Source organism: Mercenaria mercenaria, chromosome 14 (assembly GCF_021730395.1).
Source record: "Mercenaria mercenaria strain notata chromosome 14, MADL_Memer_1, whole genome shotgun sequence".
Taxonomy (NCBI): domain Eukaryota; kingdom Metazoa; phylum Mollusca; class Bivalvia; order Venerida; family Veneridae; genus Mercenaria; species Mercenaria mercenaria.
Genome location: NC_069374.1, coordinates 64,402,219 through 64,427,908, shown reverse-complemented (window position 1 = coordinate 64,427,908; position 25,690 = coordinate 64,402,219). Strand labels below are relative to the sequence as shown.

Genomic DNA, 25,690 nt, shown 5'->3' with positions numbered 1-25,690 from the left:
GAGACAGACAGAAATTATCCAGATATACATGTAGATTTAAACTTTGTATGACAAACTTAGGCAACCATCCTATGCAGTTTGATTACTAAAGGTCAAAGCATTCTCTAGTTATTAGCTGGATACCAAAGTGTCTATTGACTGAGGGACGGACTGACCGACTGGTCTATATGGGCAAAATGCACTCTCTTATTTGAAGAATAGCTATTAACTAATATAGCACTGGGCTCATTACAATATGGTACTTACTACAGCCTCATCAAAACTGAACTTTCTACACTCATCTGAAAAATACCAGAAATAAAGACATTTCAATTTTCAAAGAACATCAGAAATCTTGGATATAATACTTTCGTTACAATGCTATTCAAATTAACCTTTAGCCTGCTGGCGACGAATGATTTTGCCTTTGCGACCAGTGCAGACCAAGATCAGCCTGCACATCCATGTAGGCTGATCATGGTCTGCACTGTTCGCTATTCAGTGGACACCCCTTTGAATATTAAATTGTGCAGCTGAAATTGAATGATGGACCAGTTCATTTTAGAATTTTAGCAGGGTAAAGGTTAAAAAAATATAGAAGTAATTTTGTATTTGATATGACAAAAAGAGCAACCAGCCAAAAGTTCTATTAATGAAAAGTTATTTTACAACTGACAACTGTGAAAGCAAATGGAAATTCATGTTCATAAAGTTCACATACCATTAACAAGTGCCTCCAGATATTCTCTTATATGAGTATTTTTATGAATCTCAAGAACTCCTGATCTGCCCTGAAAAACACATCCAACACCATAATCAGTCTTAACATTTCTTTTTACAAAATATAGTAACTTCACACTGACATATTACTCATTACATGCTTAAGAATACCTTTATATACAAATACCTTTATATACGAATACCTTTATACACGAATACCTTTATATGAGAATATATTTATATAAAATACCATTATAAACAAATACCTTTATATATAAATACCTTTATATACGAATACCTTTATATAAGAATACCTTTATATAAGAATACCTTTATATGAGAATACCTTTATATAAGAATACCTTTATACACGAATACCTTTATATGAGAATACATTTATATAAAATATCATTATAAACAAATACCTTTATATATAAATACCTTTATACAAGAGTACTTTTATACAAGAATAAATTAATTTAAATTTACATTAATATATATTAGCTTTATGTAAGAATACGTAATAGTCGGTTCAAAAGCTCTTCAGAGCTTATGTTGTAATGTTGCCTTCTTGCCGACTTTAAATTAAACTTATCTTATCTCTATGTTCATAACTGAATACCTTTACAAATCAGTCATCTTTAAATCATGCACTGAAAGTATTAAATATATTTATATGAAGTAAATTGCATAATCAGAACTTTTAATTGGAAAATGTTTATCTTTAAAAGTAGTGCTTACGTACAAGAAAAACTTCTTCAGTTTGACTAGAACCTTCCAAAACTGTCGCTATCTTGCAAAGTAGGCATTTGATAACCACTGTTTAAACTGATTCTTAGTAACATTCAAAGCTACAGATAAGCTGCGTATTGGAGTAATTACCCTTTGAACCTAAAGTGAGCTAATGAAGAAGAAATAGAAAGTAATACAACAACATACTTGCTGAACTTGTCCATCTTTCAATTTGGACAGTATCATTAACTGTTAAAAGGGGTGCACACCAAAAAGATACTGACTGAATGGGGAACAGTGCAGATCATGATTAGACTGCATGGATGTGCAGGCTGATCATGATCTGCACTGGTCGCAAAGGCAGAATCAATCGTGTGATAAGGGTTAACTTTTATAATAAGAAAACAAATACCTGAAGCAATCTAATAGCTAGATCCATCGACATGGTACCTTTGTCATGTAACATCACCAGAATACTGATGAGAGTCTTCGGAGAATTACATCTCAGTAACTGAAGTAATAAAACTTCGGAGAATTACATCTCAGTAACTGCAGTAATAAAACTATGTGCAAGTTGTACAAATATGTATATGACAAATAATTTTCTATCACCATGAATTATGAATAAGAAAATAACACATTAAGTTTAGATATGTGAAATAATAAGATTCTAGTATATGGACATCTCTCAAACAAGAGGTGGGATCACCCTTCTACCAGTTAATGGGTTTGGTAGATTTATTTTCTCACCATCAAGTAATTTTCATTTTTATGGCAAAAAATGCACATCAACCATGTAATTGATTACTTAAATGAAGTGGTTGATGACTGATACAAGGCAAGAGAGGTGAGATAAAATTATCTCATTCTAGTGTCTTACTAGGATAACTGTGTTCCAAAGTGATATTCTTACATTTAACTATATTAATGTTATATTGCCATATGTTAGAAAATTCCTGATATTTGCAATATTTATCTCCCTTGAAATGGTAGCCATTTTGGGGGACAAAATTCTAGATAGCTAATAGAGATTTTACAACATCAGCAAAGATACTAAAGGTATAAGGTCACCTGTAATAATCATAAAAACCCATATACAGAGTATACTAGTATATATAACTACAACACAAGAAACCAAGGAAAGATTTACAGGAATCAGTAAACAAAATTTCACAGCACTGAGAAATTCTTGCCTAATCTGTAGCAGATTTTGTGCCAGGAAATGCCCCTCATATGACAGCCAGGGGAAAGACCCCCAATATGGCAGCCATGGAAAAGACCCCCAAATATGGCAGCCACGGGAAAGACCCCCAATATGGCAGCCACGGGAAAGACCCCCAATATGGCAGCAATGGGAAAGACTCCAAAAATGGCAGCCAGGGGAAAGACCCCCAATATGGCAGCAATGGGAAAGACTCCAAAAATGGCAGCCAGGGGAAAGACCCCAAAATATGGCAGCAATGGAAAAGACTCCAAAAATGGCAGCCAGGGGAAAGACCCCCAATATGGCAGCAATGGGAAAGACTCCAAAAATGGCAGCCAGGGGAAAGACCCCCAATATGGCAGCAATGGGAAAGACTCCAAAAATGGCAGCCAGGGGAAAGACCCCAAAATATGGCAGCAATGGAAAAGACTCCAAAAATGGCAGCCAGGGGAAAGACCCCAAAATATGGCAGCAATGGGAAAGACTCCAAAAATGGCAGCCAGGGGAAAGACCCCAAAATATGGCAGCAATGGGAAAGACTCCAAAAATGGCAGCCAGGGGAAAGACCCCAAAATATGGCAGACAAGTGAGATCATCTGTGCTGTGAAAAAAAAATCTTTTGGCTATGTCAAGGGTGTAAATTACTTCCTGGGTTATGTATGATAGATGTGTCAAGGATGTTAATTTACATCCTTGATGTGCCACCTGATTATGTCTGAATGAGATGGATATCTGTGCTTACAAGATTACTGGAAATGAGTAGTATTTAAAATTCAACAGCTTTTAATATTTTCCAGCTTAAATGCTTCAAACTGTTGTATACCTGAGAAAGGGGAGAAAACTCTGTCATGGATGTATGTAAAATCTGAGGGTTGTCTATGCATGTCTCTATGAGATCACTCTGAAACAACAAACAATAGATAATAGGTAATTGTTCCAAAAACACAGCCTCATTTACAACACTGTCATGGTGTACAAAATCTTTGAATTGTATTTGTGTCACATGTGCATTCTCCTTCTGATTTTATTCTGTCTGGTTGATAGTCAGCTTAGGTCATATGAGACTTTCAGGTTTTAGTATGAACACAGATTCCAAAATCTAACCACAGAACAAACTGGAAGGTTTTCTCACAAGTCATTCAAAACTTAAGCAACGATAGATGCCTTTGTTGCAGTAAATAACATCATTCACCATTACAAAGTCTCTCATCAAATTTCTAAGATTGATTCCATAACTAAAATGGTTTACTAAAGTTTGCAATGGATAAATTCTAACTGATTTCCAATGTTAATTTGTCTGAATTATCAAAATACTTAAAATCTGAAGTTAAATTTTAATAGACTGCTTAATGTGATCATTTCTGTAAACTTATTATTATTATACCTCTTCATAATAACTCAATGCTGACTTATACAATAACAGTATAGTAGGTCATACCAGCAAAATAACCTAATACCTACTTAAATTAAGTGTAATAAATCTTAGACTATACAAGAGCTGTCCGTAAGACAGCACGCTCGACTTGACTCTGAATTAGAGCTTTGCCAGTAAAAAAAATTCCAAATTAAAAAGGGACATAACTCTGTCAAAATTCAAATCAGAGTTATGGAAATTGTGTCTCCTGGTGTAGACTTTGATAGTAAATAACTGTTTTGAGTTTCAAGTCAAAAGCTTTAATAGTAACAGAGATATACGACTTTATCAAAAACTTTAACCAAAATTCTAAGTTAAAAAGGGGCATACTTCTGTATAAATTCAAATCAGAGTAATGGGGATTGTTTCTCCTGGTGTAGACTTTGATGGTAAATAAGTATTTTAAGATTCAAATCAAAAGCTTTGATAGTAACAGAGATATGTGGCTTTATCAAAAACTTTAACCAAAAATTCTATGTTAAAATGGGGCATAATTCTGTCAAAATTCAAATCAGAGTTATGGGGATTGTTTCTCCTGGTGTAAACTTTGATAGTAAATAATTATTTTAAGTTTCAAGTCAATACCTTGATAGTAACAGATATTTGACTTTATCAAAATCTTTAACCAAAGGCGACGCCGACATTGGGGCGAGTGCAATAGCTCTACTTTTTCTTCGAAAAGTCGAGCTAAAGATACAAACAAAAGTAGGTTGTACCTTCCAAATAACTAAATGCTTATTTAATTTATTAAGTGATGCAATTCTCAGTCTATGACATATGAACAATAGCAGGTTGTACCTATCCAATCTTTGGATGCTGACTTATTATAACAAATTGAATGACATAATTTCTGACTACGAATACCAATAACAGCAGGTCATACCTTATCAATGCTGGATAAAGATGACACGGCAATATCGGGCTCACACAATCGCAAATTTAATGAAACAAATGCAAGCCTCTCCTTAGTCCTGAAAAAAAACCAACAATTCATTTAACAAATAAAAAACTCCACTGTCGTCTTTTGATGAAACTGTCACCTACTTGCCCAAATTTGTTTTAGTTTTGGATCAAAATACATGATCAAATATACATGTGTTGTTCTCCTGTTAAAACATACTTACGCATAGAAACTTGTTCAGTTTAACATTTGATGACATCATGTTTTAGTTGCGGCCAAGAAAGAGCGCTACACATTGAGTTTACATTGATTTAACATTAAATACATATTTAAACTTTTATAGCAAAACTTGTTTTACTTTTGATACACCAGGCATAATACGTATACACAATTATTTCACTCAAAACTGACGCAATTCGTAAAATTATTACGTCCAAAAAAACCGCCACATGTAAAATATTGTTAAATCACTTTTAGCTAAACAATATTTCTTAATTCTTTATCTTACCCGTGTAAATATGCAGAACTCAAACTTACAGAGTATTATAAAAGATAATTACTCGAACTTCAAATAAGGTTACAGATTAACTTCGGTAAATTTTCCTATTCATGCATGCGGTTTGTCAGATTAGATGAACACAATGCAAGGACTCAGTCAAAAGTTAAATCCACAAGTTCATTTACACTTTAATAAAACTCCACTGTCTTCTTTTGATGAAACTGTCACCTACTTGGCCCAAAAAGTTAGAACTGGGACAAAATACATGATCAAATATTCTAATGTGCTTGTCTCTGTTAAAACATACTTACGCTAGAATGATGTCATGTTAACATTTGATGACATCATGTTTTTGTTGCGGCCAAGAAAGAGCGCTACTATCTATTGTTTTAGACTAAGGGCATATTAGAATCAAAATAATTTATAGCAAAACCTTGTTTTAACATTATTCATACACTCGGGCAGTAATACGTCATACAAATAATTTCACTCCAACTGCGCACTTGTAATATTATTACGCCCAACGTATAACCACCCATCATGCATAAATAGTGTTAAAACACTCTTTTGCTATACATTATTTCTTAATTCATTAACTCTGACCTGAAATAATGCTGACTAAATTCTTAGAGTATTATAAAAGATAATTACATCACAAACTTGAAATTGAAGGTTACAGATTATCTTTATTAAATTTTCCTATTTCATGACATGCGGTGCTCTGTGTAAGATGTATGCCAATTATCTTTGGAAGTCATGGGTTCAAATCCAGCATAGGTTTCAACTATCTTCTTCTTTTAAGGCACCTGCACTAATTTTATCTTGCAAATTTACTCCTGGAGGACCCAGTGAATATAAATTATTTGTTCCAATTGAGCTACAAATTACAATTTAGCCACACTGACCAACAAATGAGCCACGCCATGAGAAAATCAACATAGTGCATTTGCAACCAGTATGGATCTAGACCAGCCTGTACATGCACACAGTTTGGTCAAGATCCATGCTGTTTGCTGATGGTTTCTCTAATTGCAATTTGCTTTGAAAGCAAACTGCATGGATCCTGACCACACTGTGCAGGTCTGAATCCGTGCTGGTCGCTGATGCACTAAGTTCGTTTTCTCATGGTGTGGATCAAATTATGAACAGTTTGTGAAACTGTTCTCAATGATTCATACCTTGATTTAGAATCGATTGTAGACCTGGCTTTACTACTGCCCTTCAGTAATTTCAGTGCCTTCTTTGGTGAGAATGTTTTCAGTCTTGAGAATAAGATAATGTCTGCCAGTTTCTCTACCATGCAATCATGACACACTTCCAGCACTAAATCACCATCTCCCTGGACAAAATATGGTTTTAAATTTTTATGTTCAAGGGTATTTGGTAAAAATCTTTGTCTTAAAATATTTACAGCTGGTATTCTGTGAAAGTAGATTAGAGATTAAAGTTATCGATCTCTTAAACAAAACATGTACTATAACACATGCAAGATATTTTGTTATTTATTCCATTCAGTTAGTTAAAAAACTGCCAGTCTTTGATATAAATCACAAGGATCATAGGTATAAATCTTTAGTGTGATTAATTATCTATCAAAAAGCCGAGGGTTCTACATGGCACTCAGATAATGTTTTCTGTCATTATTCTCAGCAGTGAAGAAAATTTTTAAACTTCATACTGCAACTATATAAAATATCCTGCTTCTAGTTTTTAATGAGCAGACTGATCTGCAGGACATTGGTAGGTCATCAAACATAACTGAGCCGCAGCATGAGAAAACCAACATTGTGCATTTGCGACCAGCAAGGATCCAGACCAGCCTGCGCATCTGTACAGTCTAGAGATGATCCATACTGTTTGCTAACGGTTTCTCTAATTAAAATAGACTTTGAAAGCGACCAACATAGATCATCTCTAGACTGCGTGGATACGCAGGCTGGTCTGGATCAATGCTGGTTACAAATGCACTTTGTTGGTTTTCTCATGGTGCAGCGCAATTATATTATATTTCTACGACTTCTTTTTGAGATCTGGCCTGTGGCTGCTAACAAGAGAATCTGTTTTGTTGATAAGGCAACCACAATTCTGCACATGTGACCTAGGTTAGAGGTAATCAAGTTGAGTCAACCCAAGAAGTAGTCTCTGACTTTTGGTAGAAACAAAGATTTGATTAAGAAGGATATTTAACTAAAACAAGAGCTGTCTCCATAGGATGACACATGCCCCTGATGGCACTTTGAATGAATAGTTATGGCCGATGTTAGAGTTTAAGACCTCTGACCTACGGACCTGGGTCTTGCGCGCGACACGTCGTCTTACTGTGGTACACATTCATGCCCAGTAATTTTAAAATCCATGCATGAATGACAAAGATATGGACCAGACACGCCCATCAATGCACTATCATGAAATATGACCTTTAACGTCTAAGTGTGACCTTGACCTTTGAGCTACGGACCTGGGTCTTGCGCATGACACGTCGTCTTACTGTGGTACACATTCATGCCAAGTTATTTGAAAATCCATCCATGGATGACAAAGATATGGACAGGACACGAATGCACTATCATGAAAAATGACCTTTAACATCTAAGTGTGACCTTGACCTTTGAGCTACGGACCTGGGTCTTGCGCGCGACACGTCGTCTTACTGTGGTACACATTCATGCCAAGTTATTTGAAAATCCATCCATTGATGACAAAGATATGGACCGGACACGAATGCACTATCATGAAAAATGACCTTTAACGTCTAAGTTTGACCTTGACCTTTGAGCTACGGACCTGGGTCTTGCGCGCGACACGTCGTCTTACTGTGGTACACATTCATGCCAAGTTATTTGAAAATCCATCCATGGATGACAAAGATATGGATCGGACACGAAAATTGCGGACAGACTGACAGACCGACAGACTGACAGACGAACAGACGGTTCAAAAACTATATGCCTCCCTTCGGGGGCATAAAAATTGTGGATCTAATTGTGGCTGACAAATGACATCCAACGATTCTAAAAACTCAGGTGAGCTTAAAGGTCAGAAATACCTGTTTTATATCGAGAGGATCTTCATCCAGAAAGAGTGTGTATCTGAGGAACTGGACCAGTCCTTCTCCATAATGTGATACCTGACAGAGACAACTAATTGTATATTCTTATTCAAAATTATCAAACAATATATTAAGAATGGGAAAAAATTCTAAAGTTAACATTTTTGAAAGTTTGAATAGATTATTCAAATGTACTAAAATATGCGTATATAAATACAGCATTTTTTATGTCCAAGTATTTAATGTTTGAAACAACGTATGCTGTCTGATAAAAAAAATAGTTATAGATCTTACTTTATAGAAATAAAAATAAACTTAATATAAACACACATCTCTTAAAAGTTCTAGCAATGTTGTTCTTTTTATTGAGTAATTAATCTTGATTGGTTTTAGATGTGCATGAGTAATTTTCATTGATTGTGACAAACAAAATCTCCAAAAACTGAAATCCATGAATTCATATCCCCCAAAAAGGAGCAATTTTGGCCTGAACTAGGAAAGTCTACAACAACTGATTTTACAGTACATTCTACATTCATTTTTCTGCCACTAGGTGGCGTACCTGTTTGTTATGCTGCCTAAGCTGAACAGCCTGTCTCACAACATCTATCAGGCTCAAACCTGACATGTTATAGTAAGGAAGACACAGCTGCCAGGTCATACAATCTGGTCTGAAAAAATATAGAAAATCATTTACCTGTGTTTTATGTTGTTTAAAAAGCAGTTGACTGACAGAGGGAACTTAGCCTTTCATTTTGAGCAATTACTTTGCAGGCACTTTTCAACAACTTCCAGAATTCGTGAGAAAAGTCTGTAAAATGTTTGGAAATCTTAACCAGTTTCCTTAAAATGAAACTTGGTTTTATTTCAAGCTGTGTAAAACATTGGTAACCTTCAGAATTAAAATTTTTTTACAGACATAGTAATCTATGCCTAATCTATTGGTGTAATAGTGGTCATAGAGCTAGATTGCTAGTATTAAAGTTCTGAAAGTAAAATTTAAATTTCAGATAACATTTCTTTTTTTGTATGAATGTTCAGGTAACAAAGTGTGCAAACACCAACTGTTTAGTGTACAAATTTACCAGTATACATACAATCAAATTATCAATGCAGAAAATTTATTCTAACAAAATTGTAAACATTTTAAAAATGTGTGGAAAAACCTACACACTACAATACTTACGATGCATAATACTCTCCGAGTAAAGCAGATGACTCATGCAGCAGGTCATTGATGACTGACACTTCTGATTGGCTGAGTGTCTGACCAACCAAACTTGACTTCAGGGTCATGTGACATTCTAACAACAGATGATGGTATGTATGGGGAGCATTTTGTTGATATCTTTCACCAAATCTCAGCTGTAGTCAGATATCAAATATTATACAGTTATCTTTGTAGAAGGAATTCAGAGACAAAAATATATGGTAAAACACATCTTTTAAAAGAAAAATCTAATGTTAAAGTCCTTTTTCATAATATTTCGCATAATGTTTCTGAAACTTAAAGAACATATACAGCAAAACTACACAAATATAATGATGCAGTAAATTCTTGATAACATTGAGACAAGAGCATTGCACAATGACAAATCTTTGTTATGGGGCTAAAACAGTATTTATTTGTTGGTGTTGTACGGTTCAAACACAGTATAGGTATATGGTGCAAACAGGACTCAAAATTTTGGTGCCACATCTCATTTACACGAATAACAACTAAGGTTATTCTATCAAAATTATGCTAACCTGAATCAAGAGGTTCTCACAAGTTCAACATTTGAAATGTTTGACATGAGTTACAAGTGTTAAATTCTATTATACACAATGTCCAAGATCTAATGTTTGAGACAATGTGTCTGATAAACATCAAAGATATAATAATCTGACTTTATACAATAAAATCAATTAAATATAAAACACCTCTTAAAGTTCTAGCAATGTTGTTCTTTTTATTTGAGTAATTAATCTGATTGTTTTAGAGTGCATGATAATTTCATTGATTGACAACAATAATCTCATTAATTCTATCCCCAAAAACTGAAATCCATGAATTCTATCCCCAAAAAGAGCGATTTGGCCTTAACTAGAAAGTTACAACAATGATTTTACGTACATTCTACTTCATTTTCTTGCCACTAGGTGGCGGTACCTGTTTGTTATGCTCCTAAGTGAACAGCTGTCTCACAACATCTATCATGCTAAACCGACTGTTAGTAAGGAAGACACAGCTGCCAGGTCATACAATCGGTCTGAAAAATATTAGACAATCATTTACCTGTGTTTATGTTGTTTAAAAAGCAGTAGACTGACGAGAGAACTTAGCCTTTCATTGAGCAATTATCATTGCAGGAACTTTTCAACAACTTCTAAATTCGTGAGAAAAATCTGTAAAATGTTGGAAATCTTAACCAGTTTCCTAAATGAAACTTGGTTTTATTTCAAGCTGTGTAAAACATTGTAACCTTCAGAATTAAAATTTTTTTACAGACATGTAATCTATGCCTAATTAATGGTGTAATAGTGGTCATAGAGCTAGATTGCTAGTATTAAAGTTCTGAAAGTAAAATTTAAATTTCAGATAACATTCTTTTTTTGTATGAATTGTTCAGTACAAAGGATCAAACACCAACGGTTTAGTGTACAATTTACAGTATAATACATCAAATTATCATGCAGTAAATTTATTCAACCAAATGTAAACATTTAAAATTGGAAAAACCTACACACTACATACTTACGATGCATAAACTCTCGAGTAAGCAATGACTCATGCAGCAGTCATTGAGATGACACTTTGATTGGCTGAGTGTTGACCAACCAAATTGACTTCAGGGTCATTGTGACATTCTAACAACAGATGTGGTATGACGGGACCATTTTGTTGATATCTTTCACCAATCTCACTGTAGTCAGATTCAAATATTATACAGTTATCTTTATAGAAGAATTCAGAGAAAAATATAGGAAAACCATCTTAAAAGAATAATCTATGTAAAGTCTTTTTCATAATATTTCGCATAATGTTTCTGAAACTTAAAGAACATATACAGCAAAACTACACAAATATAATGATGCAGTGAATTCTTGATAACATTGAGACAAGAGCATTGCACAATGACAAATCTAGTTATGAGTCTAAAACAGTATTTATTTATTTGGGTTTTACGGTGCACCAACACAGTATAGGTTATATGGTGCCAAACAGGACTACAAATTTTGGTTCCACATCTCATTTACATCGAAATAAAAACATGAGGTATGGAATCAAAATTTGCATACCTGCTGGAATCACAGAGTTACTGCAAAACCAAGTGTTAATACCCTATTAGTCACCTCTTTCAATCATGCAAGGGTTAGGCAGTGGTTCAAATTCTTTTCATACACAGATCGTCCCAGAACACCATGGGGCAAGAGTCTAAAATGAGTCCAGACTCAAATATCATCTTGTTTGTTTGCATGTAAGTTTATTTATAGTTGTCATATATTTTTCTGTTGGGTTTAATATCAACTGGCACAGTTGCAGTTAAAATAGAGGCATTCCAGCTTATGATGGCGGAGAAGATCCAAAGTGCCTTTCCAGGTGTTATTTCCGGCAAAGGAACTGGGAGGAACCTGGGTAGAACCATCAAACTTCTGTTAACCAGCTGGGCTGTCTCCTCATATGCAAGAATTCTTTGTACAGGTGGAGTTTGAACCTATGACCTTCTACATGTAAAGTCAGTACACTAACCACTTAGCTAAGAGCACCCTTAAGGTGCCAACAAACATAAATTTGTAATTATTCAATGAGGCAAACTGGTCTTCCTTAAAAAATTATGGAAATTGCCTTTAAACCACCATCCAATCATTGCATAAGTAAATATGATATTTACTACATTTGTTTAATCTATTATTTATAAATGTTTTGCCTACCAAATCTTGATAAAGCTCTGGAGTACTTGGCTCTTCCATCAAGTTGATATTCCACGCGTTATCCCTGTAAAATAGAAATACTTCAAGCATTATGCCTGTAAAACAGAAATAATTCAAGCATTATCCCTGTAAAACAGAAATTCTTCAAGCATTATGCCTGTAAAACAGAAATACTTCAAGCATTATCCCTGTAAAACAGAAATACTTCAAGCATTATCCCTCCTAAAAGAAATATTCCATGCATTATCCCTCTTAATCATGTAACCATTTTGTGCTCAGTGGACTTTTTATGTATCAAACCTGTTAACAAATACAAAACTTAACCTATTTATTTATACATGAAGCAACTATGAAGAATACATGCAAATTCTTTTTTGTAAGTTTTCGAGTTTTAGTAAGACTGCCAAAGACTCATATTTTAATTTCTTGTTTGGTATTTATTTGCCTGTCAAATTGAATAATCATCATCTCAAACATTTTCTAGTAAAAGAAGTCACATAACTTACATTTTATTGAAGAGTACTACATGTTTGTTTGTAAGAGTGATCTCCCTTGGTCCCAAAAACTGCTGTACACCACACATACAGATATCTGTATCTGATTGAGGACATGCCTGAAATTCAAAGTTCAGTATTTTTTTGAAAAATTTGGGCTATTGTTGTTAATCATATCATCTATGTGTTGACAAAAAGGTCAATTCTATATGGTTAGGATACAGAATTTTTGAATACCAGAAGTCAAAAAATGTAAAATGAAGCCATCAAAGACAAGATAACTGAAAAATATTTCCTGCCATATTTTCCCTATAAGAGTCTCATCAATGTATTGTAATTTGTCAGTTGATATATGCTGGCTCTACTGCCAACCCCTTGAATGAAGCATCTCTCTGTCATATGCTGGCTCTACTGCCAACCCCTTGAATGAAGCATCTCTCTGTCATATGCTGGCTCTACTGCCAACCCCTTGAATGAAGCATCTCTCTGTCATATGCTGCCTTATTCTATGCTCTAAATTCAATTTCCAGTATAAATTATCTGAATAAAGTGACTCCCTGTCATACCTGACCTTATTTTATATTCTCAACACAACTTCTGAATTAAACAACTCCCTGTCTTAAGAGACAAGCGAATGTGAATTCATGCACAGACACAGTCACATCTTATCATTAAATGCAACAATTTTGTTTGTTGTGAAAATCATTTATCCAGAAATATAATAGATATAACCTTTGCAAGAATGCAGAAGATAAGAGGAACCATTTGAACAAACTTGACCCATAATTTGCAAAACTAAGTGAAACTGTGAATTATTCAATAAAAAATGTCTTCATCAGATACGCACATTTCTTGCCGAAAACTTTTAATGTGAATTGGATAATAATGCATCAGATGCATCTAGCAATTAATTTATAATATTTGACAGACTAGTAGTTTACTACATGTCAGTAAAAATATAGTCTAGGGTATAGACATTTCAGAGTGGGGCCGAATAAATGCAAACAAAAGCAGCAGCATAGTGCGGTCTGTCTCGCAATGCTATGTCAAACTACTATTTTTAGTATCTACTTTTATTTTGACAAACAAGTCGTAAACAAACCATGGCTAAACGTCTAAATGAAATAGGTTTGTTCCCATGCATACATATTTTTCATCGTTGATAGAGCCTCCATAAACTACAAGAAAGCTGCAGGTCAGTACTGCAGCATGCACACAACTACAGACCAGATCGGACGGCTATGGTGCCTTTTTTGGCGACATTGAGTGTGTACAATTTACATTATCTTGGGTACAATTTGTTCATTGGGTCTTAATTTTGTCTTTGGGCTGAACCACAAAATCCACGAAAATTAATCCCCCACAAATAATAATGATTTCATAGTAAAATAAAAAAACTAGTTTATAATACATGATACCACTTACATTTCTGACATAATCAAAATGTTCTGTGTTGTGTACAGCTGCTATGAGACACCTTGTAGTGTAAACTTCTAAACCATTTTGTACAAGAACAAACAGCATCTTGCCATTAGTCTGAACCTGAAATAAACAATGGAGAGCTTCAAAATCTGAAAATATTTCGTAATCAAAACATTTGCAATGTAAGACTGATTTATTTTATATGCAACATTTGATCAAATACATGGACAATTCAAAATGATTAGTTAAAACTATTATTTAGCCCTTACAATGATTCTTCTTGGAACATATTAAACAGAAATTCATTTTGGTAAATTTCATGATGCTTAACAAAACTCATTGCTTTTCTAAATCAAATGTTAACTTCTGCCTTATACTAGTCTTTTTAATCAAACAAAAGAGTAAGACAGCACGAGTTCAAGTTCTGTTAAACATTGGCTATTCTAAACAAACAAATTGGAACATGGCGCTTGCCAAACTTGAGACTTTCAAAACAAGAATACCAAAAAGCAAAGCTTCTGAAGACAGAAGTTTTCCAAACATAGTACATTCTCAGAAAACATCAGGATTACTGAGTCTTACCAACTTTAAACTTTCTGGTAAATCAAGACACACTGCTAGCTTACCGGTAAACAGATATGGCTGAGCACTGGGACTCTCCCAAGCAAATTTTTCAAGACATCCTGCCATATTCCTTATATTTCTATGTTAGGATCACTTGAAAGCCTAGACAATTTATCAACAAGCATTTTTGGCATGTGTCTTCAGGTAAACAGGGTTTTACTGTATTTAGAAGCTCCCTACAAACCTGAATGGCATCAGAAGAGTATTTGTATATGGACAGTAAGGATGGTTGAGGTAGCAGAGAGAACATAAAGCCAGCTCTGCTTCCACTCATCAAACACGACATCCCAGCCAGACTCGATCTTCTCGAGGAGCGAAGTGGGACACCACTTCCTGACAGTATCAATGTATCATCTTTACCTACAGAAATATTTAGGATAAGACTTAGTGCAAAAACAATCATGTACATACTGTGGGATCTTTTAGTATCATGGGTGTACAATTCTGAGGTTTCTTTCAAAGCAGCAAATTGTGGGGATAAGAAGTTCAAATTTTAAAGGTGAGATAAAAGGGGAATTTGCTTATTAACAGAGATTTAATTTCATTTATTACTGCAACTAAGAAATTCAGAGAAATTTAGACCTGCAAAAATATAATTGAATTCAAATTACACAAATAGTATAGGTGTCACAAAATGTTTGGTTAAATCTTCAATGACACCTTTAAACATAATGAAAGAAAATTAATCGCTTATCCCATGTAGAGGTTAGGTTAAACTCCAAATGTCCAGTTGCTTCGTACAAACATATAATGAATGCGTTAGGATTAAGTTGTAACTTGTATCAAAGAACGAAGTATATTTAATTTACCAATCAAGTATGTTGGAATAAGCTGTAGGTGAATCCAGGACACATCACTCTTATCAAGATACTGAAACATCAGCTGTGTAAGAGTTGCCTTCCCTGTTGTCAAATGATTTCCCCCTGAAATTCATGACACACAATTTTCATTTATTTCTCCATGAAGCAGCTAGCTAAAAAAATTAATAAGTTATAGTTATAATACAACAAGATTAGTTGCTCAGGGTAGAGAGCTGAGCGTAATGTTTAAACTATGGAAAAAAAACTACCTTTATTATGTTTTTTCATCAACCAAGAATGACATGAATATTAACTGAAATGTAGTGTTAATAACCACTGGTAAAACTACAAATGTACTGGCTTTCAAGGTTAATGAGCTAATAGTGTTAATTTGTGAATCTAGTTTTTTTTTTTTTTTGGTAGTGGCTTAATGTACATTCTCCAAAGAGTTTGAGTATTATATATAAACAGTTTTGCTGGATTACCTAACTTGTCTTCCTGCATTATATAACCAGGTAAGTTTGGTGGGGGTGGGGGGAGGTTGGGAGGAGTGGGGGGCAGTGCCATCCTCTACCCATCCCTCAAAAAAATATAGAATCCATTTAAAAATGTGGAAGTAGTTCACATCAAAACCTTGAACATTGAAGTAAGGAAACCCCATCTTTGTTCATTCCAGAAAGGAATAGGACTTTATTCTTGCAACAGACAAACTAACAGACGACATGATCAACCAACCATCAGATAATTACTACATATCCCCCTAAACTTCATTTTCTTTTGAAACTTTATTAAAATAGTGAATGTACTTGACTTACAGACAGCCTTCTTCCTCATAACCTATTGAATGGGCCAAATCAAAGAAATGAAAAAAAAAAACAACAACAAAAAACTTTTAAACTGTATACCTCTGAGGTCTTTTATTTCAGGTAGACTAGGTTCTGGTTTCAATTCTTTTCCTAAATTTTTCAGTCCTTTGAGTTCTATTGTTGTATTCTCTGTACCAGTCTCTGACTGGTTTTGACTGGTTTCTGTTGTCATGGAATTGCCAGTGGAAAATGTCCAATGTATAAAGTCTGTATCATCTTCTATTGCACAACTTGAAACCTATAAACAATTGTCCAGTGTATGGATCAAGGTGATACTTTCTTTTATTACCTACCCATATATTTTTCATTCAAAATACAGGCTTTATCAAACAAATTGATTTGACAGCCTGGTATCATTATCGATTCAGTGTTTTCTGAACCCATATCATCCTATACGGACGGACGGACGGACGGACGGACAGGGCAAAAACAATATGTCTCCTGGAGAAAACATAATATTATTGTAAGTGAACAAAAGAAGGATCTACCAAATAAATATGTTGGCATAAATGAAATTTCAGATCAGTATCTTCATTAGTTACGGAGATATACCCATTTTAATTTGAAATAAAGGGAGGTAATTTGACATAAAATCAGTCCATAGTTATCTACCTTGATTGTCTCAGTCCAACTAATAACAATAATGAAATTTCAAGTAAGTCCTATAAGTACTTACTGATATAAATCCATTTTGATTACAATCAGGGGAGGTAATCAGATATAAAATAACTCTGGAACTTACGATTGGATCTGATTTGTCATGGAATCCAAGATTTATTGTTGTTGAAGATATTTTGGAAGTTTGTATCAAATAAAACCATAAATGAAGTCTCTATATGGCTGCAAAAGCCAAAATAGCCGATTTTGGACCTTTAAGGGGCCATAACTCTTGAACCCAAGATGGCATCTGGCCAGTTCAAGAAAGGAAGCAAGAACTTGTGGTGATACAAATTGTGTGCAAGTTTGGTTAAAATCAAATCATAAATGAAGCTGCTATTGTACAGACAAGGTCAAAACAGCTAATTTTGGCCCATTCAGGGGCCATAACTCTGAAACCCATAATGGGATCTGGCTAGTTCAAGAAAGGAACCAAGATCTTATGGTGACACAAGTTTTGTGCAAGTTTGGATAAAATCAAATCATAAATGAAGCTGCTATTGTGCAGACAATGTCAAAATAGCTATTTTTGGCCCTTTAAGGGGCCATAACTCTGGAACCCATAATGGGATCTCGCCAGTTCAAGAAAGGAACCAACATCTTATGGTGATACAAGTTGTGTGCAAGTTCGGTTAAAATAAAATAAATAATGAAACCACTATCGTGCAGACAATAAATTGTTGGCGGACGGACGCACGCACAGATGACGGACGAAGGGTGATCACAAAAGCTCACCTTGTCACTATGTGACAGGTGAGCTAAAAAGGAAAACTATGCTAGTAAGGCATTTTTGTATAACATTTTGCTTCTGTTTTGTTTCATTTCTCTCTGTCCTAATGACTTGGATGATAAGAAATGTAACAAAACCATTCTGACATGATACAAACACCGAGATCAACACACTATTACTATAATCATTACCTAGTTACTAGTACAAGAAAACTGCAAGTTTCAATTTGGTTGTTTATTTACCTGTTCTTCTTTAGACAATATAAGTACCACTAAATCTCATCTCGAGATGATGGTTTGTATAAAACATATATGTACATGAAATATAAAGCAAATATTGAAATTACCTTTGGATTAATGGTTAAGGCAGGACTTGGTGTAGAAGAACCTCTTTCACCCACTGCAGAGAATCTAGGTAACTCTCTTGATGTAACCTTTGACCTAACATGGCTCACATTGGCAGAAGGAGAACTGTAATAAAAGGGCAAATGTAGAATAGAATATTGGTAGAAAGAGAGTCTGAATGTAAGGCAAATGCATAACAAGAGGGCCATGATGGTCCTATATCGCTCGTCTATTATCATTGCACTTGAGGACAAGAAGGTCCTCAGAAAAAATATCTAAGTCCAAAGGACAGGAACAAGAAAGGGAAGAAATTTAACCAAAAAGAAAAAAAATTCTTACAAGGTATAGATATGTCAAAATACACTGCTATGGATAGTGAAAGGGTAAACCTTTGATTTTAGCTGTGACCTTGACCTTGAACTGACATGGCTGACTCATGAATTCTGCACAACGTCTTGATGAGGTGATCATTTGACCAAAGTTTCATGAAAATCCTTCAAGGGGTTTAGGAGATACAGAGCTGAAACCTTTGACCTTCAGTTGTGACCTTGACCTTGAGTTGACATGGCTGACTCATGAGTTCTTGATGAGGTGATCATTTGACCCAAGTTTGATGAAAATCCTTCAAGGGGTTAAGGAGATACAGAGTGGACACCAAATGGAAGGCTCAAACCTTCGACCCTTAGATGTGACCTTGACCTTGAGCTGGCATGGTTGACTCATAATTTCTGCACATCATTCTGATGAGGTAATCATTTGACCCAAGTTTTATAAAATTCCTTCAAGGGGTTTAGGAGATACAGAGCGGACACGAAATGGAAGGCTCAAACCTTTGACCTTCAGTTGTGACCTTGACCTTGAGCCGACATGGCTGACTCATAAGTTCTGCACATCGCCTTGATGAGGTGATCGTTTGACCCAAGTTTGATGAAAATCCTTCAAGGGGTTTAAGAGATATAGAGCGGACACAAAATGGAAGGCTCAAACCTTTGACCCTAAGTTGTGACCTTGACCTTGAGCCGGCATGGCTGACTCATGGGTTCTGCACATCGTCTTGATGAGGTGATCATTTGACCCAAGTTTTATAAAATTCCTTCAAGGGGTTTAGGAGATATAGAGCGGACACAAAATGGCAGGCTCAAACCTTTGACCTTGAGTTGTGACCTTGACCTTGAACCGACAAGGTTGACTCATGGGTTCTGCACATCATCTTGATGAGGTGATCATTTGACCCAAGTTTCATGAAAATCCTTCAAGGGGTTCTGGAGATATGGACCGGACACGATTTTGTTACGGACGGAAGGACGGACGTTCTAACGAAACGGTATTTATGTGACACAATCATTGTTCTCTCTATTGTTCTAACAGTCACATAAAAAGAAAAAGGTCACATAAACAGAACGGAATGAATGACATCAAAGAGAAAGTACCGTTATGCAGTCATTTAACCATCATTTCGCGGGCATGGACGGAAGGACGGACGCAGACCATTCCTATAATCCCTCCGCCATGGCGGGGGATTAAAAAAATAAATATTGTAAGTGAACAAAAGAGGGATCTGCCAAATAAATCTGTTGACATAAATGAAATTTCAGATCAGTATCTTCATTAGTTATGGAGATATACCCATTTTAATTTGTAATAAAGGGAGGTAATTTGACAAATGAAGCTGCTATTGTGCAGACAAGGTCAAAATAGCTAATTTTGGCCCTTTCAGGGGCCATAACTCTGGAACCCATTATGGGATCTGGCTGGTTTAAGAAACGAACCAATATCTTATGGTCACACAAGCTTTGTGCAAGTTTGATTAAATACAAATCATCCATCACTCTGGAACCCATAACGGAATCTCGCCAGTTCAAGAAAAGAACCAAGATCTTATGGTGATACAAGTTGTGTGCCAGTTTCGTAAAAATCAAATCATAAATAAAGCTGCTATTGTGCAGACAAGGTCAAAATAACTAATTTTGGCCCTTTCAGGAGCCATAACTCTGGAACCCATAATGGGATCTGGCCAGTTCAAGAAAGGAACCAATATCTTATGGTGATTCAAGTTGTGTGCCAGTTTGGTAAAAATCAAATCATAAATAAAGCTGCTATTGTGCAGACAAGGTCAAAATAGCTAATTTTGGCCCTTTCAGGGGCCATAACTATGGAACCCATAATGGGATCTGGCCAGTTCAAGAAAGGAACCGTGATCTTATGGTGATACAAGTTGTGTGCAAGTTTGGTTAAAATAAACTCATAAATGAAACCACTATCGTGCAGACAAGAAATTGTTGATGCACAAAAATAGCAAATTCTGGCCATTAAAGGGGCAATAACTCTAGAACCCATGACGGGATCTGGCCAGTTTTTGAAGGGAACTGAGATATCATGCCAGTACAAGTTTTGTTTAAGTTTGATCAAAATTGCTTGCAAAATGTGGTCTCTATCTTGTTCACAAGAAATTGTGGACGGACGGACGACGGACGAAGGGTGATCACAAAAGCTCACCCTGTCACTACGTGACAGGTGAGCTAAAAATGTCAGAAAAACTTTAATATAAGATTATTAGGTAAATGTAAATTACAGTAGTGGCAGAATGGGAGCTGTAATGAAGGTAAAATGTAGAATAGAGTAGTGGTAGAATGGGAGCTGTAATGAAGGTAAAATGTAGAATAAGGTAGTGGTAGAATGGGAGCTGTAATGAAGGTAAAATGTAGAATACAGTAGTGGTAGAATGGGAGCTGTAATGAAGGTAAAATGTAGAATAAGGTAGTGAGAGACAACTGTAATGAAGGTAAAATGTACAATAAGGTAGTGAAAGAGGACAACTGTAATGCTGTGAAAATTAGAATAGACAAAGCTGCAACAGAGGGCAAAATGTAGAGTAGAACAGTGGCAGCTGGAGAACTGCATCATAGGGCAAATGTTGAATAAGTTAGTTGCAAAAGGAAGAACTGTAATGTAGGGCAATTGTAAAACAGAGTAGTGGCAGAAGGAAAACAGTAATGTAGGGCAAATGTAGAATACAGTAGTGGCAGAAGGAAAACAGTAATGTAGGGCAAATGTAGAATACAGTAGTGGCAGAAGAAGAACTGTAATGTAATCAAAATTCAGAACAGAATTGTGGCAGATGAGAAACTGTAATGCAGAGCAAATGTAGAACAGAATAGTGATAGAAGGAAAACTACAATGTAGAGGTAAATGTAGAACAGAGTAGTGGCAGAAGGAGACCTGTAAAGTGGACCAAATGTAGAATACAGTTGTGGCAGAAAAACTGCAAAGTACATGTAGGGCAAATGTAGAATACAGTAGTGGGAGAAGGAGAACTATAATGTATGGACTTTTTTCTCACAGAACTTTAATATTTCATGTAACTATATGGTATAAACAACAGATTTTACAAGCTTGTGCAGTTTTGTACCAGGGTAGTAGCAGGGGGGTGGGGGCTTAGTGGGGTGGTGTAACACGCCGAGTGCCTGTGCACCTGCCATTAATATTTAAAAGTAACTGGACAAGCACCATTCATAATAAGACTTCAAACTCCTTTTATTTTTTTTCACACTTAACCTAACCATAGTGTCAATTAACAACAATTATCAGTTGGACTGTCATACTCTTCTTTTTTTTTAAAAAAAAGGTCATAAACGTGCCACTTTTATTGACAAGCAATACATGATAGTGACATGTTTGATGATAGTATTTCTGAAAAAATTAAATATCATTTTTTAAATTTTATATCTTAACTTGAAAATGCGCAAATTAAAGCTGTCACAAAAATGTCTTTTTTTGTTGTTTGTGCGAAATTTCATGCCAGAGAATTTAAATGATTTCACAGCAAGTAGTTAATTTGCTTAAGTTTTTACTTTTCTTAGGCAAATCAACATACTTAAATCAATTAATAAACTGAACTATTTTCGTGAAATTGGGGCCTGACCATGAAACTCATAGGTCAAGTTAGCAATGTCAAGAAAATTGTGTAGTCATGTCATCAATGTAAGAAGTAATATATCTAAGCATGTCAGTAAACTGTAAGTAACATTGATTTTACAATGAGGATATAATTTTTCATCCATCATTCTGCCTGTGTGTCTCTTAAATATCTAAATACAAGGCTGTCTCATTTTCAATTTGCATTTATAAACATGTATGATACCTTAACTTATCCTGAATATTCAGACTAGATAAAGCACTGGAAATTCTTCGACTAGTTCTGTTGGGACTGACAGCACCCTTAGCCGGGTCAGTCAGTTTTGTCAATGACTTCAAATCATCATCCTCATTTGAAATATTCACTTGAAAGACCTAGAACAAAATGGATACACTTTGAATTTAAAATTCAATATAAAATACAATTGAAATTCTGTATCTCAAATAACCAAAATTTGACTTAAAATGATATTTTGTGCACGTTTTTGGGACCGGACTTGAAAATGGCTTTGAGATAAGCGAGTTCAAGATATCAAATAATTTGCTGATTACTTTAACCTTTATATTTTAGATACAAAATAAAGACTGAAAGATCTAATAAGTTATTCCAACAACACTTTAGGAATGCTTTTCTGTGTTTCTGACCTGGATGAAGGGTAAAATAAGCAAGTTTGGACACCAGTCTCTGAATGTAGCCTTGTCATTGGTTGATTTCAAAGACGAGCTCAGAAATAACCAACCAAATGGTCTGAGTTTTGAGACTGGTCTCCACTTTCACTTTTTTAATCTTAAGCCATGTTCTCATGTCCAATCTCACTGGGATTCTAACCGACAGCTTCAAAATTGGGAGACCAAAGCTTTATCCCTCTAGGTACTGTTGTACCTGCAGCCTCAGAAGGTTTTTTATACAATGACCTTGCTAATGAGTTAGTTATTAGACACTAAAAGGGCAAAAGCCTAGGCTATGAATAAATACTATCAAGTCTAGTAACATTATCAATACTGTACAAAATCAAAAGAATGACTGGGTTTTTACAATCAGGAAAATATTTACAGTTCTTTAACATAAATTTGCTATGATAAACAAAACTTATATAATCACAATATCATATAAAATGGATAGAAGGAAACAGAATCGTCTTATTTTACTTTGTAAAGGTTTAAATAACACGGTGTCAGTACCAGTGGATCATCTAGTTAAACCTATACATGTTAGCAAGAACAAACATGAGGAACATTTTAACCTTATATATGCTAGGACAGACGTTTATAAGTATAGTTTCATACCTAACACGCTACGCGATTGGAATTCACTACCATGTGATCTAATTCAGTGCTACAGGACCTCAGAAAATCCAGTGGATTCATTTATCAGTAAAATTAAAAAAATTGATTAATTATTAGTTCTCAACACTTGACGCAGGTGCGGTGAGAAAACGTTGATAAGAGGTGTCACCAAAAAATATCAAGATCAAGATCAAGAGGATAATGTATTTTGTACCTTAAATATGATTCATAAACCATCCAAATTGCATATCAAACTTGATAACCCAATCTTAATAGTGTGTTTTTACCTGAACAAATTGAGAAGAGCTGCATGCCACAAAATCTTCACAAAGACTTATATGACTGATACTGTGCTGGAATTGTAACTCCAGAAACAATATAACATCAAGGAAGGTTGTCTGTGAGTTTGGTATAGTCTTCTCCACAAGATGGTAAAGTTTTATGTGTCTGGAAAACACAATACCAAGGTTTCCTGTCTGCTGGCATGATGTCATAAACTCTGCCCCTTTTTCACATGGAACATCCACAACCTAAAGTTAGAAACAGGGTACTAGAAAATCCTTTACATGAGGTATATGTGAGCCGTGCCATGAGAAAACCAACATAGTGGCTTTGCAACCAGCATGGATCCAGACCAGCCTGCGCATCCGCACAGTCTGGTCAGGATCCATGTTGTTCGCTAACGGGTTCTCTAATTGCAATAGGCTTTGAAACGGTGCCAGAAAATACTTTACCTGAGGAATATCTCCAATCAAAAGCAGCAACATGATGCCACCAACTGAAGCCCTTTTTTTTTACAAGGAACATTTACCACCTAAAATTAGCATTATTATGTCACTAACTTAGGTCATTTTTCATGTGGAAGTCATCTACAAGCTAAAACGTTAACAATATGATGTTATAAACTCAGGTTTCAATTTGGACAGTGCCATTAACTGTTAAAAGGGGTGCTTAAAAAAAAAAGATACTGACTGAATAGCGAACAGTGCAGATCATGATCAGACTGCACAGGGTTAATAAAGACAATCTATAACAATGTCTGTCTGAACAAGATTATACATATAAATCCAATTGTCTAAATGTGTTTCACAGTCATACTGCTTGCCATCCATTAAAAACTGACACAAAATAATATTCTGATAGATATATTTATTTAAAAAAAAAATGTACCAAAGTTGCCTTCAAATAGAATTCTTTTTCTCCTTTTCTTTTTTCTCTGAAAAGCTAAGCCTAGCTGGCTGATGAATGATAATGTGTCTACAGAGCTTATATATTTGCCAACATTTACTAACACTACATATATTTTGTATAGAAAGAAAAGAATGTTTACTTTTATATATACTGAAAATTTCAGAAAGATTTCTATGCTACCTAAAACTTCTTTTTGCCATGTTAAAGATCGAAACTGAACAGACTATGTGATTTTTCCGTGGATTTAAGGGAATTAACATCAGGAAACAGTATTTTATTTGGAAGGTGAGTCACATTTTAACATGGGTGGGACATTTCGGTTGTTCTATCTATTATTTCGGTAAGGGTTTATTATATGATTTTCTATATTCATGGAAAGAAACTTCATGCTTTTTGTAGTAAGTGATTGTAGTAAGGACTGAATTTCTCGAACATTTACATTCTGTGTATAAACCACACTTGGACTTATGGCAGGTCATCTGAAAATTGCTAGGGTGATTCATTGATTGGCCTGAAGTCCGAATCTGGTTTACACAAGAAATATCATTCAATCATTCAAAGTTTTGTTTTCCTACCTCAAGTCTTTTTCCAGTCTGTACATTTGTGCTCCTGTAACCAAGACCTGCAACCCTGACTCTAGTGCGGAATTGGTCATCTGTAGCCGCAATATGCCAATTAAGATAGACTTTCACTGACACCACCTCTGACTGTCTGTTTGTCTTCTTTTCTACTGTAGCTATAAAATCACCTGTATAATAATAGAGATCTTTGAAAATAAAATGAACTTTTGAGTGTTTTGTTTTATTTTCTGGTCATTTAACTCAAAATTTTGGCATATATATAGTGATGCTTGCGGCCAGGCACTAACTTTCAACTTAAAATTCGGCCTTTTAAAAACATTTCGACAAATTATTTATGAAAACAATACTAGAGCCTTGAATTTTAAA

General features: G+C 35.0%; 1 protein-coding gene across 2 annotated transcripts in view; it reads right to left on the bottom strand.

Moving 5' to 3' along the window:
• LOC123527819 (BLOC-2 complex member HPS3-like) overlaps positions 1-25,690 on the bottom strand; it is a 35,789-nt gene that overhangs the window by 8,697 nt on the left and 1,402 nt on the right. For both annotated transcript variants that reach the window (XM_053523714.1, XM_053523713.1), the window contains exons 2-20: positions 25,319-25,491; positions 23,840-24,082; positions 22,492-22,640; positions 18,353-18,476; positions 16,659-16,857; positions 15,763-15,876; positions 15,138-15,313; positions 14,333-14,449; positions 12,920-13,026; positions 12,414-12,477; positions 9,685-9,863; positions 9,061-9,169; positions 8,496-8,576; positions 6,628-6,788; positions 4,933-5,020; positions 3,459-3,536; positions 1,844-1,942; positions 701-770; positions 247-281 (exon numbers count right to left, since the gene is read on the bottom strand). In XM_053523714.1, coding sequence (XP_053379689.1) covers positions 247-281; positions 701-770; positions 1,844-1,942; positions 3,459-3,536; positions 4,933-5,020; positions 6,628-6,788; positions 8,496-8,576; positions 9,061-9,169; positions 9,685-9,863; positions 12,414-12,477; positions 12,920-13,026; positions 14,333-14,449; positions 15,138-15,313; positions 15,763-15,876; positions 16,659-16,857; positions 18,353-18,476; positions 22,492-22,640; positions 23,840-24,046 — 2,157 coding nt within the window. In that variant the 5' untranslated portion in view covers positions 24,047-24,082; positions 25,319-25,491. The remainder of the gene's footprint in view (positions 1-246; positions 282-700; positions 771-1,843; positions 1,943-3,458; positions 3,537-4,932; positions 5,021-6,627; positions 6,789-8,495; positions 8,577-9,060; positions 9,170-9,684; positions 9,864-12,413; positions 12,478-12,919; positions 13,027-14,332; positions 14,450-15,137; positions 15,314-15,762; positions 15,877-16,658; positions 16,858-18,352; positions 18,477-22,491; positions 22,641-23,839; positions 24,083-25,318; positions 25,492-25,690) is intronic.